At 43.4% G+C, this 14,569-nt stretch overlaps 1 protein-coding gene across 3 annotated transcripts in view; it reads left to right on the forward strand.

The window, feature by feature from the left end:
* The window catches only part of MOB1B (MOB kinase activator 1B), a 43,967-nt gene that overhangs the window by 21,123 nt on the left and 8,275 nt on the right, over positions 1 to 14,569 (forward strand). For 2 of the 3 annotated variants that reach the window (XM_087737195.1, XM_087737196.1), the window contains exons 2-4: positions 1,204 to 1,370; positions 6,317 to 6,410; positions 13,106 to 13,239. In XM_087737195.1, coding sequence (XP_087593321.1) covers positions 1,204 to 1,370; positions 6,317 to 6,410; positions 13,106 to 13,239 — 395 coding nt within the window. Of the gene's footprint in view, positions 1 to 653; positions 976 to 1,203; positions 1,371 to 6,316; positions 6,411 to 13,105; positions 13,240 to 14,569 lie in introns of those variants that run through there. The other variant, XM_087737197.1, reaches the window with a different exon arrangement.

A 14,569-nucleotide genomic window follows, 5' to 3' on the forward strand; every position in this document is an offset into this window, starting at 1 on the left:
GCGTTCAGGATTGTAGAAACGAGCCGTCTTCATTAACTTTCTGCTGATGGCTGTAGCGTGGCGTGGTGGGGAAAGGAGGTGCAGAATTAAGTTTCTTAAGAGTGCTTCTCTGTGACGCCGCAGCTACGTTAGCATTGCCCCAGAGATAAGCTACAACCCTTGCGTGTTCAGACACGCAGTTTAAATATTTAGTGAGCTGGGAAGAACCCTTGTGCCCCGCTACCAAAAATTTCCCATCATTTAAAATTTAAATGTCTAAACTTTTTTCGAAGTCAGTCCATGTTTTTCGAAGAAAATTATAGGCAAGAAAATGGATTTATGTAGAAGTTGTCATCCTTATTTCTTGCCTGACTGGTGGGCTGAAAGGTCTGTATGCTGTGAAGCCAGGGGAAAATGACATACGAAGTTTGTGGAAAATGTGGAATTGTATCGGTCTTCACCTAAAGCGTTTGTGTATTTTTGAGCAACTCTATTTTAAAAACTAAGTTCCTAGACAATACCAGGTACTGGAAAAGTTATTTTACGTTGAAAGCTAAGGTAATATTCTGAATCGGCTAGGTCTGTAGAAAATACGCTTTGCTAATAGCAGCTTGTTTTTGAGGAATTAATAGTAACTATATAACACATCATGCCTGATTTGAAAAGACAGGGGTCTGAACAGGCTGTCCCTACCTTCTAGTCACAGGTGTGCAGGTGTGGTGACGTTTTGTGTCTCATGAAGGTGGGCGTTGGGAAAAGAACGTGGGTTTTTGTGCTAAATAAATAGTGTCTTTAATTAGCATGACAAGCTCCATGACTGTTCAGAGCAACGAAGGTTTCTATTTGGCTGGGCTGCTGTCCTCGATATGTGGCTGTCCAAATTCTGGGGAAGGAAATATTTTTGGTCTCATCTTGCCCATGATCCAGTTTGCTGAGAGAGGGGAGGGAGTCAGAGCGTTCCCAGTTGTCCGGCTGGCTTAACAGCAGGGTGTGCAGGTGAGAAGGCAAGGTAGTGGAGAATCATTTAATTGTTTCAAACAACAAGTCAAAGCATCTGTTACTTTCGCATCCCCGTTTTTGTTAAATATTGTTTCTTGATATGAAAATATGGGAGTATGGAAAGTATTTTATCTTAATTGTCTGCTTATGTGTGACTTGTCCGCTCCTTTGTTTTTTCCCTACCCTTTCCACAAGTTCTCTAAATATTTCCTCTCCCTTTCGCAGTGGTAGTCGCTCTTCCAAAACCTTCAAACCAAAGAAGAATATCCCAGAGGGGTCTCACCAGTACGAGCTGCTAAAACATGCCGAAGCCACGCTCGGAAGCGGTAATCTCCGGATGGCCGTTATGCTCCCAGAGGGTGAAGACTTAAATGAATGGGTTGCAGTTAACAGTGAGTTGGCTAACCTTTTTTTATTATTTATTTTTTTCGTAAGGGGGGCGTTGAGCGTGGGCTGACACTCGTGGGAGGACAGCTGTGTGCTCCTCGCTAGCGGGTTAGGCTCTACTGCCCTGCGTGCGCCGCTGCTGCGCTTGGGAGAGGTGAATGTCCCATCGTTTAGAGCTGACAGGTGCAGAGCATCTCACCGAGACACAAACTCCTTAATCTCCTTATGCCAAAAAGATGTTCCTGTTAACAAAATAATTCATATTCTTAGTGGTTCAGGTCTGAGCACTTGATCACAAACACGTGCTGAAGTAGAAATGTCACTGCTGTTTTTGGAAAGTAGCCCGTCAGTGCCATCTCAGTATGTTTAGCCTAGCTCTTTTTCAGCTAGGGTTGTTACCCGATGGTACAGTCAAGCCTCTACATGCTAAGCATAAAAACTTAGTTAAGTGTGAGGGCCAGACCTAAAAGACGTTCAAGACTCCAGTCAGGTGTGTGGCCTGGCTTTCCTTTTGCCTGTAACCAGCCCAGAGATCGATCTTTGCAATTTTCCTGAAGTTAGTTCCTTCTTTTTGTTTCTACCAAGTTGTGAGCCTTTGCTCTGGTAAGTCTCTGATGTCATTATTTTAACTTCCTCTAAAGCTATTTGTCCTAACTCTCCTTTCATGCTAGGTCAGGCCAAACAATGATGCCCAAATTAGTGTGTTCTGATTGCTTGACCATGTTTCCTCCTCCTTCCTCTCCCTGCTGCATGAATTTGCTGCCTGCCTTCTGCTCTTAAAGAATGGATTAACCCACGTCCTATCATGCTCCGTAGCCCGTGCAGTTTTGGCTGCCACAAACTCTGTGCCCTGTCTGGGTGTTTCCTCGTCTTTTGTGTCTTTGGCTTGGCATGCTTCCGTGATCGTACGGTATCGGCTGTGCACTGCAGTCGAGTATAAATGATGCTCAAGATAAATGTCTTCTAATTGTTTACGTGGTTCTGTCTATTTCTTCTTGCTCTTTGACGTGTTTGGGAAGTGAAACTGTCTGACTTCAGCCTTGGGGTTCTTAATTAGCCCAGCAGTGCTCTGGTATATGACTTGTCGCTGCTTACGGGGAATGTTGAAATTGCTGACACCATTGTTTATAAAAGTTAATTCATGCTGTATTGCGAAACTGTCTAGAAAAAAAGCCAGCCCATTTTTATGAGTAAGCATTACTAAAGATGCTTCATATATTGCTGGCAACCTTCCCTTTTGGTGGTTCCTCCAGTCCACGTCTCCCCTTTCCTGCGTGGCAGCGGTGTTTGTCCCTTCCCAAATGACTTAACTGCTAAATTCGCTGGGTGGCAAAAGGCAGTGAAACACTCGGCAAGAGAGTGGGAGCTTCCGTTTGGTAACAGCTGCGTTCTGTCATGAAATGGTCGTCTTACATGCCTCCTGCAGCAAAGAGGGGTTTTCATGTTTAATTTTTTTTTTTTCTAGACCTGATTACATGCTCCCTTCATTTACAGCATCCCCCTACCACACCTAGTACCAGTTAATGGTAGCTGTGAGCCCCTTCTGTTGATGGACACATCTAATAAGGAAATAAAATGTGTGACTTTGTCATTGGTTTTGCCCTTCACAGTAATGAGAGCGCAGAAGCAGATGTGCTCAGCTCTTAGCCTTCCTGATGTCTTACGGTGATGAGTTGATGGACGTGTAGATTTTTCAAATGGGTTTTCAAAATAAAAAAATGTGGGAAGCGTATAATCAGTTTCATCTGAAATCTACTAGATTTGAAAATACTAAAAAATCACTTCAGAAGTGCATCTTGCCCATATCTTTGTAATAAAACACCGGATAGCGTGCACTTCTTCAAGTAGAAAAGCACTTGGAAAAAATCATCTAAGCCCTCGAAACTTAACAAGAATGAGGAAAACGAGGAAATTACAATACGCAGAGACACTGTACAGCTTTACACATGTTGGAAAGGAGGTTCTTGCATTTTTCGTGTTCGTCACACAGCTGGCTTGGTGGATGGGCGGTGTGTCTCGCGGCCTTTTGAAACTTGCGAGTGTGGGATTCACAATAATCAGTCATCTTGTCAAAGTCTGCGTGGGTTTTTTGAACACGCTTGCCTTGAAGCAAACATTGGGCTGTGGTTTCTTCTGGGAGCAGGGAATGGAAACTTAATTAACAGTTGTTGTGGACACTTAAGAAACAAGGGCCGTATATAACGCCTTCTTGCTGCCTTTGGTGTTAATTGTGTCCTCCCCCCTGGCCCAAACAAGCTTTAGGAGGCCTCCTGGTCCTCTGTAACTTTTTTTTATCGGCCTTTCCCAATGTTGTTTTGCTGTTTTCTGCTTTTACTGTGCAGGGGTAAAAAGAACAGATTTTGTTGCTGGAGGTGAGCTGTGCTAGGTGCATGCCATACCAGTTAATATTTGCTTCCCTTTTTTGATGCCTGGGAAGTTGCGTGACACGGTTGTAGCTCGGATCCTGCATCTCCTGAACGGTTGCTGTAACTTGCTGCCATGATGTTGGTGTAATCTTTGAGGTTTATTCTCTGGAAAAGTCAGCGAGGGGAGCTGCAGTATTTAACGCTCCCTTTCCTTCGGCCGTCAGTTACTGTCACAGGACGTGGTATCTGCTAGTGCTTACGGTTAGGATGTCTTTACAGCAGAACTGTCTATCTCTGTTCTCTAGAGTTCAGCAAGGAACACGAATTGGGGTAGGCTACCAAGTAATACGCTGGCTTCTCTTTGGCACGGCACTGGATTGAGAGGAGCGTATCGCTGGCGTTAATTCCAGAGCGTCCTGCACATTGGTGGTATGAGACTATACAGTGTTGCAAGGGGTAACTCTTTTTTTAAACTCTTTTTTTAAGTTAAGACAAACATGCCTGCGTAACTACTGTAGGAACTGGTCACAGGAAAACCTTTCCCTGTTGGTTCAGAATGAAGAGCTTTGTCACCTGAACTGGCTATTTGGAGACATGATGAGACTGTCAGTACTGCTGATAAGGGGTTTTATTTGAGCATTCCTGAAATCTGTCTGAAAAAAGAAACGGTTTGTCTCTGGCACATTGAATTGCAGGCATAACACGGGTAGCACTGAAGTAAAAGTGTTAAATGATGCTGAGCCTAGACAGACTGAGCACTGGTGTCTCATCCTGAGGACTGGCTCTGCAGACACGATTCATCAGCGAAGTTTCTCGCTGTAAAGGCTCCTGTCGTCAGAGGTGGCAAGCAGTACAAGTGATGTAGCCTGGGGCATTAAGTATATTTATAGGTTATATGTGGTTCCTTTCAGGGTGAGGGGGTGTCGGTGGAGTAGTTAAATTTGCAAAGCACTGTGGTTAAATAGGAGGAGTTGAACTCCACACTTGATTTGGATTTTTATATGGTTTCTGCATTTCATCCACGCATAAAAGTGAATGAATAAGGACACCAAAGCTAGACCCACAAGTCTTAAGTTCCTGTATGCTTCTATTACTGGGGCTCATCCAGAAGCAGAATTTGCAGTAACTGTTGGAGGATAAGGGAGACGGGAACCTGTGGTAGAACTGTTACTCTGGAACCACGTCATGCGCTTAGTCAGTCGTAAGAATTTCATAGAATCATAGAATCGTTAAGGTTGGAAAAGACCCTTAAGATCATCGAGTCCAACCGTTAACGGTTTAACCCAGCCTACCTAAAATTTTATTGCCTAGTGCTTAATATTGGTCGCTTTCCAATTTTCATTCATGACATCCCTTGTCTGAAGGTCATTTTGAAATCATAACCTTGTATATTGATACTTTGGTAATGTGCTGTGCTCCCCCACAGATGCAAGGGGGGGGCATTCGTTGACGGGAGACAAAGTGGATTTTATAAACTGACTACAGTGACCACAGTTCCTCAGAACAGAACCTGCTGTTAGGTTATTGAAGAAGAGCCCTGCTTTCAAAAAGTTCTAAGTCATCAAGCACCTATTGAAAGTAGTAAGAACTATGGGAATATTCAGATATGTAACTTTTGGTCTTTTATTTCAGTAATTCAACTGTAGACCATTAAAATAAAAAGTTTTGGCTAAGAGAACTGCTTTCCCAAACACGTAACAAAACTTAAGCAGTAACCCCCCAGAACAGAACTCCAAGGATAGTTTATAACGAGGAAACATTGTGGACTAAACAATGATTTGTGGTAATTAATTGATTATCTAAGGAACAGAGGTTGCTTGGCACTGTAACTGTTCCTGTGTCATGACTTCTGTACCTGCCTCCCATAGATGCAGTGTTTGACCATAACGTAACTGAAAGAGAGTAGGTTTAGGTTGGATATAAGGAAGAAATTCTTCACCCTGAGGGTGGTGAGGCACTGGAACAGGGAGCCCAGAGCAGCTGCGGGTGCCCCATCCCTGGGAGTGTTCAAGGCCAGGCTGGATGGGGCTTTGAGCAACCTGGTCCGGTGGAAGGTGTCCCTGCCCATGGCAGGGGGGTTGGACCAGATGATCTTTAAAAGGTTCCTTCCGACCCAAACCATTCTGTGATTCTACAAAATCTTCTTTGAAAAGACTTGTGGAATACAAACCCTGAGGGAAGTCCGTGTCGCCTAATGAGGAGCAGCGCGCTCTGGCTGGAAAGTTTACGCTACAAATGTGTGTTTTATTCCAGACTTGCCAGTAGAATTTGGGATTCTAATAAAATGCCCCGAACTTTCAGAAAAGGAAACAACTCCGCTTTCTCTTTCCCTTTTCTTGTTTCAGATGAAGGTTTTGCAGCACTGAAGAATTAAATAGGTATTGCCAGAGGCTGTTCTAGAAAGTTAGTGGTTGCATTCGGCATGTCCTTTGTAATACATCTTAAAAAGCAATAACAACGAAGTTTTTTCACAAAAATTATTTCAGGACCCTCTTCAGCAGCGTGCGCTTTACAGTTAAGGCTGTAGGAAGCTTGTGTTGCCGTTACGCCGCAGAGTGTTAATTGATGGTTTAAATGCTTTACAGCTGTCGACTTCTTCAACCAGATCAATATGCTTTACGGAACCATTACGGACTTCTGCACAGAGGAGAGCTGCCCCGTGATGTCTGCTGGCCCAAAGTAAGATTATTCTTTACACGTTGTTGAGACTGTGCAATTTTTGAGATGATTTTGCATTGGAAAACTTGAGACTAGCTCAGTTGAGTGCCAAAGATAAGGTAGCTTCTGTGGGTGGAAAGGATGTCTTCTCTTAATTGTCGAGGGGAAAAAATTTGCACCTTTGTTAAGGGAGTGGGGAATGGAAAAGTGGTTTTTGGGGTTGGGTGGTTGGTTGTTTGTTTTCTTGTGGTTTTTTTTCCTTTCGCCTGGGAAGTAAACTGATGATCAAAACTATTTTTTCCTTTTTTCACTGAAATGTTAATGAGGGCTTCTTAAGTTAAGATTTGAAGTGTTAATATGCAGGTGTTCAATTAGGGCTTACCAGAATCGTTCTTTTAGGCGTTTGAGTAGGTATTGTAGAATCAAGCTTGGCTACAGTTTTTAGTAGTCTGGATAAGAATCCCCTACCCTGTCCCTCAGTTTGAGTTTCCCTTCTTTGATTCTTGCCTGTGCTTTGGTATGGACATCCAACGGTCGTGGCTTTTCTTGCTCTCTGGCTGCTTAGTGTTTTCCGAAGAGGAAGATACCCGCATTTTTAAGCGAGTGGCGAGGGAGGGCACTGCTTCCTTTTAAATTATTGTAAGACCTTAAATAAACAATAAAGACAAACAATCCTCTCCTTCACTTCCTCCTCCTTCATAATGACATTTGTTGTTCTTGTCCGAAGCCAGTAATTGCCAGCCAGCGTGGTGGAGAGGGGAGGGCACGCAAAAGGGTGCTGCTGGGTGGGCAAGGCGGAGAGGGCAGGAGCTCCGCCAGGCGAAAGCAGCCAGACGGACCAAGAAGAGCTGCGGTGCTACGTTGGTAAACTGAAAATGGGCACTGCTGAATGCCAGAACCAGCGTGGGCAGGCAGACCTGCCGCAGCACAGCGGAGAGGGGTGAAACTACAAAAGCAATAGAAGCGTACCATTATGCAAAAGAACTTTGGGATAAGCTTGTGCAATAACACAGCCCATTGTCTGCTTTGTGCTTTGGCATGCAGAACAGACTCTTATTTATCAAATAAGAGCGTGAAAATATTTCTTTGCTTTATTGTTTGTCTGCTGAGAAGCCATTATTTGGGGGTGGAGGTTAATTATTAAAGGCTTAGCTGTCTGGTTGCCAGACAAAACAATTTATTTCTCTCCAAAGAGACTGATAACCATTGACAGAAATATGTGTCGTACTCAAATAGTTACGAAGCAGGGCAGAAGAGAGATGCTAGAGGGTAGAAGATGCATTCTGCCAAGGTTTTCATTAGGTCGCTTTGTCCCTCGGATTTGTAGGGCACTCCCCAACCTGTGCTCAGGGATGGGCTTTGTGAGAGGCTCAGAAGCGCGTGTGCACGCGAGGGGCCGAGGCCGGGCGGGCGCAGGAACGGGTGATTGGTGAGGCCGGGGTGACCGCCAGCGGAGCACAGACACTGTTTTTTAGTTTGAGTGTGTGTGGCTTTTTTCACTTCAAAGGTGGCCTGCAAAATTTTTTTCAGGGAAGTACCCCTGGAAAACCTGTCAGCGTGAAAGCACTGATATTTACGGATTTTTTTGCTGTTTCTTATCTGTTTCCCATTCTTTTCTGGCTCAAGCCGTATTAGTTGAAGAGGCATTGAGCCTTAGGTGCTCACGAGTGCTTGTAGGCTGAAGGTTGCTGTCTGCTCGCACCCGTGGCTGAGCTGCCACCAGTGTCGCATCCTCATCCGTTTCAGCCAGAAGCTGAAACAACTGACAGGAGGTCATTTGAAACAGGTTAGGCAGCCCTAGCATGAGTAGCTGCAGAGAACCCAAAGCAGCAAGCGCTCCGTGGCTCTGAAGTCTGATTTTTGCATTCCCACTGGAAAAGTCTTGATGGTCCATATATTACAAAGGGTTGTAAGGTGCTGGTGCGTACATAGGTGGCTGCTTAGAACTCGACGTGGCTCAGTTCACAGTTTTCATAGCACAACTGATGAACTTGTAGCAGTCTATGGAAGAATTAAACCAGACGTCTCAAGGGAGAGGGTGACTGGAGCGGAAGCGTGATGTTTCCTATATCCACTGCCTGGTACTGGTGTTTTGTCTTTAAAAACCCTTAAAAAGAAAAAATTGGACCTGGGAAGAGACATATCACCTAGGTTCATATCTGTTTGGTTTGGTTTTTTTTTTTTTAATTTTATTTTTGATACAGGGAAGATCATCTCTAAAGGGGATATATATCTTTTATATCTTTAAGCAAATGCTTGGGGCCGTACGGCTACTTCTCGGGCCCACTGGTTCTCTTTGGTAGCAATCTTAAACAGAAGGGCTCAGCTGAGGCAGGTGAATTTTTGTGTGCAGTGGGATTGCTTTCATTTGTTTTGGACTTGTCTTTGTTGGAAGGATCGCTGACTTAGCTTGTATCAGTGTGTTAGTACATTGAGTTAGCTAAGGTTTGACGTAAAGATCAAGAACAGATCTCCCTCTCCTGTTGCACAGCTCGCTGTCCAGCGATTTGGAGAACGTATCGCTTTAATTTGTTCCAAAACATGTGATTACTCACAGTAACGTTCCATTCTTTTCGCTTCAGCAAAGACCAACTGTTTTTTACCCAAACAAACCGTAGTTGGCTATCACTTGCCATTTCTTGTATCAGCTGCAGTATCACCATCAGCGCAACAGGCGTGATAACAAGTTAAGAACCTGCATGGAGGTAATGTGTTCATGAACCAGCATCGGGTGAGGGGACTTTTCTTTATTTTCCTCCCTGCTTGTAAGTCGCCAATAAAAACGCGAAGGAGGGACGTGGCTGCCGCGTTTTTCAAAGCTGGATGTCTGAACCGGGGCTCTAAAATCCATATTTAGGCCTTCGTGTGAGTACACTAAGCTCACTCTTAATGGAGGTGAGATCCTTCTGATTTTCCTGAGGTTTGTTGGTCCGCAGTGCTTCTGTCTTCATATATTCAAATCGGAATAGCTGGGCGCTCCAAAGCGGACAGCTCCTATAAATCCTACGTGGGCGTAATATGGTGGCATTGAATGTTCGCATGCTGCCTTCTGCGGCAAAAATATAAATCAATCACGTAATCGGGGCCTTGAAACACCCTCTTAGCAATACCGATCCTTTTGCCTTTTTGTGACGCTCCACTCTGCGCCTGTGCCACTTGATGACACAGGGACAAAACAGAAGAAGTATTTTTCAGCAGTCTTGCTGTAATACAGTTTTGCTGAGATTTAGAGATGATAGGTCCAAATAAATGTCTGGGAATCTTCTAAAAGGCATTACTGAGCCACTGCATTTTATTGCTGTTGGACAAGGTAACAGCTTTCATTTTAGTCAAGCTGGTTTTGTTTTCTTGGGGGTTTTTCGGGGGTTTTGGTGGGTGGTAGGTTTTTATTTTTCAGGGTTTTTTTTGTGTGTTTTTTTTTTTTTTTTGGCCACGTACGTGTAATGGTGTGGTAGAGAATCTGATCCTATGATTGTACATACTTAGGTATATTTTCTAGGGTGAGAAGCATAGTTGGGTTTTCTGTTTATAGGTGGCAAATAACTTGTGTTTATCAGTATGGGAGAATTCTACCAGAGTTGTCGGGGTCTCTTAGCTTTTCCCCTGCGCTTGCTAAAGTGAACTGTATAGTTCTCGCTCTATCCTTCACATATTGGTTTGCCCTTAAAAAGCTCTACTAAACCGTAGGGGTTTCTAAAAATGTGCTTTCTGTAGAAAAATTGCCTATCACAAAAAGGTTAATTTGTTTCTGTCACCAGAGCTGTAGGTGGTTGCTCACAAGCTTGAGCTAGAAATGTGATTTTACCCTTCATTGCCTGTAGCAGTTCAAATGATTCTAATATGTGGGAATTCTTTGTGTGTTTGGTTTTCTTTTTTTGTTTAAGGAGCTGGGCGAGGATTCTTGATTTGTTTGCAGTGATGTATCTGACCTTGTAGGAAGAGTTCATTTTTCACGCCCTTGCAAACCCCAAGCCTTTTGACAGCCTAGGAACAACCGTGAACGTTACACCCACTGCGTGGAGCATGGGGTGTTTGCTGGAATACTTTTCACATTCTCTATAGGACTTTATTTTTGTCAGGATATATCTGCTGTTTCTTGAGAGCTGTGCTACTTAAAGGGTCGTTCTATGGCATTCCTTCCTCTAAAAACCGCAGAATTAACCCATAGTGTTGGGGGGTGGGGAGGGAGGGAAGCTTCTTATGGGTATATATTATTTGGATGAGATTTTTAGCAGGCAGTTTGGTTTGTCGTCTCATTCTGTCTCCAGACTGAACCTGCCACCTCACCTAAGTGTTGATATTTGTCCTATGTTAAGACCACTTAAATCTCGGCATGAGAGTAATACTGGGTGGTGAGGAATACTGATTTTTTGGAAATCCAGACGCGTTGTGGTCCATTCAGTGTGCATGGAATTTTTGCATGTGTTTTGAGATATAATTTTAAAATGTTTTCAGACCTTCTGATTTGTTGCCGCTATAAAAATGGGATCTTCTTATAGTATTGTGAGCAGCATGCTCATAATCACTCGTAGAATTTGTTTATCGTGACAATGTTCTCTCAGTTTCTGTTCTGACAAAGCTGCATTTGTTAAACAAAATGAGAAACCAGATTTCTCAGATACAGTTAGGCTTTGCATAGAATGATGTGTGTGATCTTTAAAATGGAAGACCTTCTCCGGTGTCCGCACAATACCAACTGCAGGTAGCAAGGGGAAGTTCAGACAGTGGTGGCTGCAGCCCCAACACTGTGGTATGCTGCTGCTGTACTGAGAAATAACAACCAAATTGAGCACGCTGTCCTCCATGGCAAGGAGTATTCACCATTAATACCAGCTCTTCTCGTTCTTTTAAAAAGAACTGAGATAAAACTTGTAGATGAAGCGGGTATGTTTCCTGTAAGAGCATGACTGAGCTGACATCACTGTCCTTGCATGTTTTGTTTTGGGTTTTTTTATTAATTTTATATTTCTAAAAGAAGAGTGTTTCAGCTAGTCTGAATCACTGTTCATTTGCTTCTCTGGGAGGACTGCAGAGCTCAGCAGTCCTTTCCGCTTCTGGCTTGGCAGCAGGCTCGCCCCACGGGACAGCCGTTCCGCAGCAAGGCTGGCTGATTTAAAGCCGACGTGGGAGATGATGCCGTGTTCAGATCGAAAAGAGAGGGCTACGCACGGCTCTGTGCTGATGAGAAGAAACCGCTCAGATGTTACGGATTGGCAAGGAATATTAAGATCCATGCATTTGTACTCAGCAAGACAGAGAAAGAAACACCGTGGCTCACTTGATAGCTGGTTTTGTCAGACTGCCCACGTTAAACGGGTTTGGTTTTTTTAAGCGGTACGTTCCCAAGATTAGCCATCTTCTCCTGTGTCTGGGCTTGTGTCGGTTGCAGTCCCCAAGCCACTCAAAATACCTGCTCCATTCGAATTTCATGAGGACTCGTTTCTGTCTGCTTGTGCATGTAAATGGATGCTGCTTAATACATTTTTCCATGGCTTCTTAAATCCCGCAAGTTCAAATGATCACTGTAAGATGAATGACGCTGCAAAGTACTCATTACACGTGCTGCATAAAAGTTGTCAACATGATTAGCTCTGTGAATGGAAAAGGATAAAAAGAGCACTCGTTTTAGTGTTCCATAGTCACGTTTGTGAAGGTTTGTATAGGTGTGATACCACCTTATCTACCGATGGAAAAATTAAGCTTAAAGACATTTACGGGTCAGCGGCATAACTGGAAACCGAGATTTTTCTGAATCTTGGTGCGCTGCGTGGTAGCACTAGATCTTCAGATATGAACCTCTTCTAAGGAGGACTATTTAGTCTCGAAGCTTTCGTCTAACCGTTAGCCGAAAGTCACTTTAAGCCTGCTTCCAGTTCTGTAATAGTGTTCCTTGGCATTAACCTACCTCTGGATCTATTCCGTGTCTCTAACACAGTTGTAATTTGGCGCCTCTGGCAAGAGCCAATGTAGTTTGGTCTTCAATTACGCAAAATATATAAGAATATTTTCAAATGTAAAGAAATTCCATAAATTTTAGGGGTCTAACGTGCCTGGCTGGCAGCTGCTGCGGATGCTGAGCATTGCCGCTGGCTTGGCAGTTCTTCTGTGCCAGTGGGGGTGAAGAGAAGCCCATTGCTTGGGCCGATTGGGTGAAATTTCATGTTAGAAATCAGTCAGGTGCCTTCATCGTTTTGAGCCCTGGAGCTTAGCTTTTATTTCCGCGAGAGTCTCATGTAACTTTCTGATGTTTCACTTCAACAGGCTGTAATATTTTTCTTTTTTTTTTTTTTTTGGGGGGGTGGAGGGGGAGCTTTGAAAAAGAATAAGTAGCTATTAGCCTTTCGGGGTTTGGAAACTACTCATCGAGCACCTTTTGATGTACAGGGGTGCAGGTTTGCCTGCAGGCTGCCTTGTGCATTTTGGCAGGAGCGTTGCAACTGAGGGTGAATGAGTTGTGCTATAAAGGATGGATTTTTTTTTTTTTTTTTTTTTTTTTTAAGGCCTTCGCAGACTGCAGCTCCAGCAGGATTGCGGTGGGGAGATTGGGCACGGAGCAGCTGCAGATGGCTCGGGAGCCTTTGGACCTTAGTTTCAAGGAAGGGCTGTGGGAGGGCGTGGGAGTGCGGGGAGCGGAGCAGGAAAAGCAACCTTCCAGGCCTTGCTATGAATGATTCACTTGTGCTAAGAAATGTCTTGTTGTTGTCGTCCCAACCCAGATATGAGTACCACTGGGCAGATGGGACAAACATAAAGAAACCAATTAAGTGCTCTGCACCAAAGTACATTGATTACCTGATGACTTGGGTCCAGGATCAGCTGGATGATGAAACGCTATTTCCTTCTAAAATAGGTAAAGTAAATAAGTAAAATTGAACAATGTATTCGGATTATAGTTGTACAGGAATATTCAGGTCTTACTGCATTAAAAGGTCTCCTCAATGACTGACGAGTAGGGCAACTTTAAAAGGTTACATTTTATATATAAATGCAGTTTTATGTCTTAAGATAAAATTCATATATAAATTATATATACTATATATAATAAAATTTATATATATAAAATGTACATGAACTCTGATTTGTGTGTTAATACTCATAGTAATCGTCTGTCACAATTTAGAATGCAAGAAGTACTGTTTCTATTTAATAACTGACTGTGTTGATCAAATCTGATGTTTCTTTTCATTGTGAACAGTGGGTTGTTCCCTTAGAAAAAAGGCAGAGGGTCTGAAAACCTTACAACCGGTAATTGGTACAAACTGGCAGCTTTCTGATGTAGGAAGGATGTTTGGTCCTCATGAGGAGCTGCTTCTAGGCCTTACCTCCAAAGAAGCTGAATTGCATCTTTGATCTTAAGTTCGTGATTTTTCTTTTTTTCTTTTCAAGTGAGGATGAAAGATGTATGTTTTTAAGAGGTTTCTTTCAGAAAAGCAGGAGGAAAATAATGAGCAACCACCAGTTCGGAAATGATAACGAGGAGAAAACCCTGCTTCTAGAGGCACGGAGGACTATTTGTTCTAAAGCTCCTAATTGGCAGTTTTCCAGGACAGCGCTACTCGCAGGCTTATGATCCATTGTGGAAAAAGGAAGGGAGATTTCTTAATTGCTTTTATCTTGTGAATAGTTTCTGAAGCGTTTGACACATTTTCAGTAAGCCACTTCAGAGAAACAGGGCCACTTCTCAGAGTCAAGTGGCATTTGTTTTTAGTTAGAGTTAAGCAGAGAAGGCTGGTTAGTTTGGGAAGAAGTGACAAAAAGGTCGATCTTCCCTGCGCGGTAGATGTGAGCATGGTTTCTTCCCATACTGTGGCATTCCTTTTACTGTTTCAGGGCGGAGTTCAGAGCTGGGGTAGAAGTCCACTGCTAATAGGAATGATAGTAAATGGTTACGGTTAATGTTAAAGTTGCGTTCAAAAGACTAGACTGGGACTCGATCTTTCTTGAACTGCAGCATATACTTTGCTGAAGGCTTTTTTTTCTTTTAATAGGAAGTATTTTTGAAAGGTAGCGATTCAGAAAGAGGCTTAAGGGCCACAATGGATAGCCAGCTAAATATGAACTTCCCAGGCGATGCAGCAGCCAACGGAGGAAATGTGATGTACGTGTAAGCAGGGCAAGCTCAAGTAGGAGTATGAAAACTTTATTGCTAGTCTTTCAAAGCATTGGTGAGATCATGCAGG

The sequence above is a fragment of the Nipponia nippon genome, unplaced genomic scaffold (genome assembly GCF_047370975.1).
Source record: "Nipponia nippon isolate SJK-2023a ecotype South Korea unplaced genomic scaffold, ASM4737097v1 scaffold_6, whole genome shotgun sequence".
NCBI lineage: Eukaryota > Metazoa > Chordata > Aves > Pelecaniformes > Threskiornithidae > Nipponia > Nipponia nippon.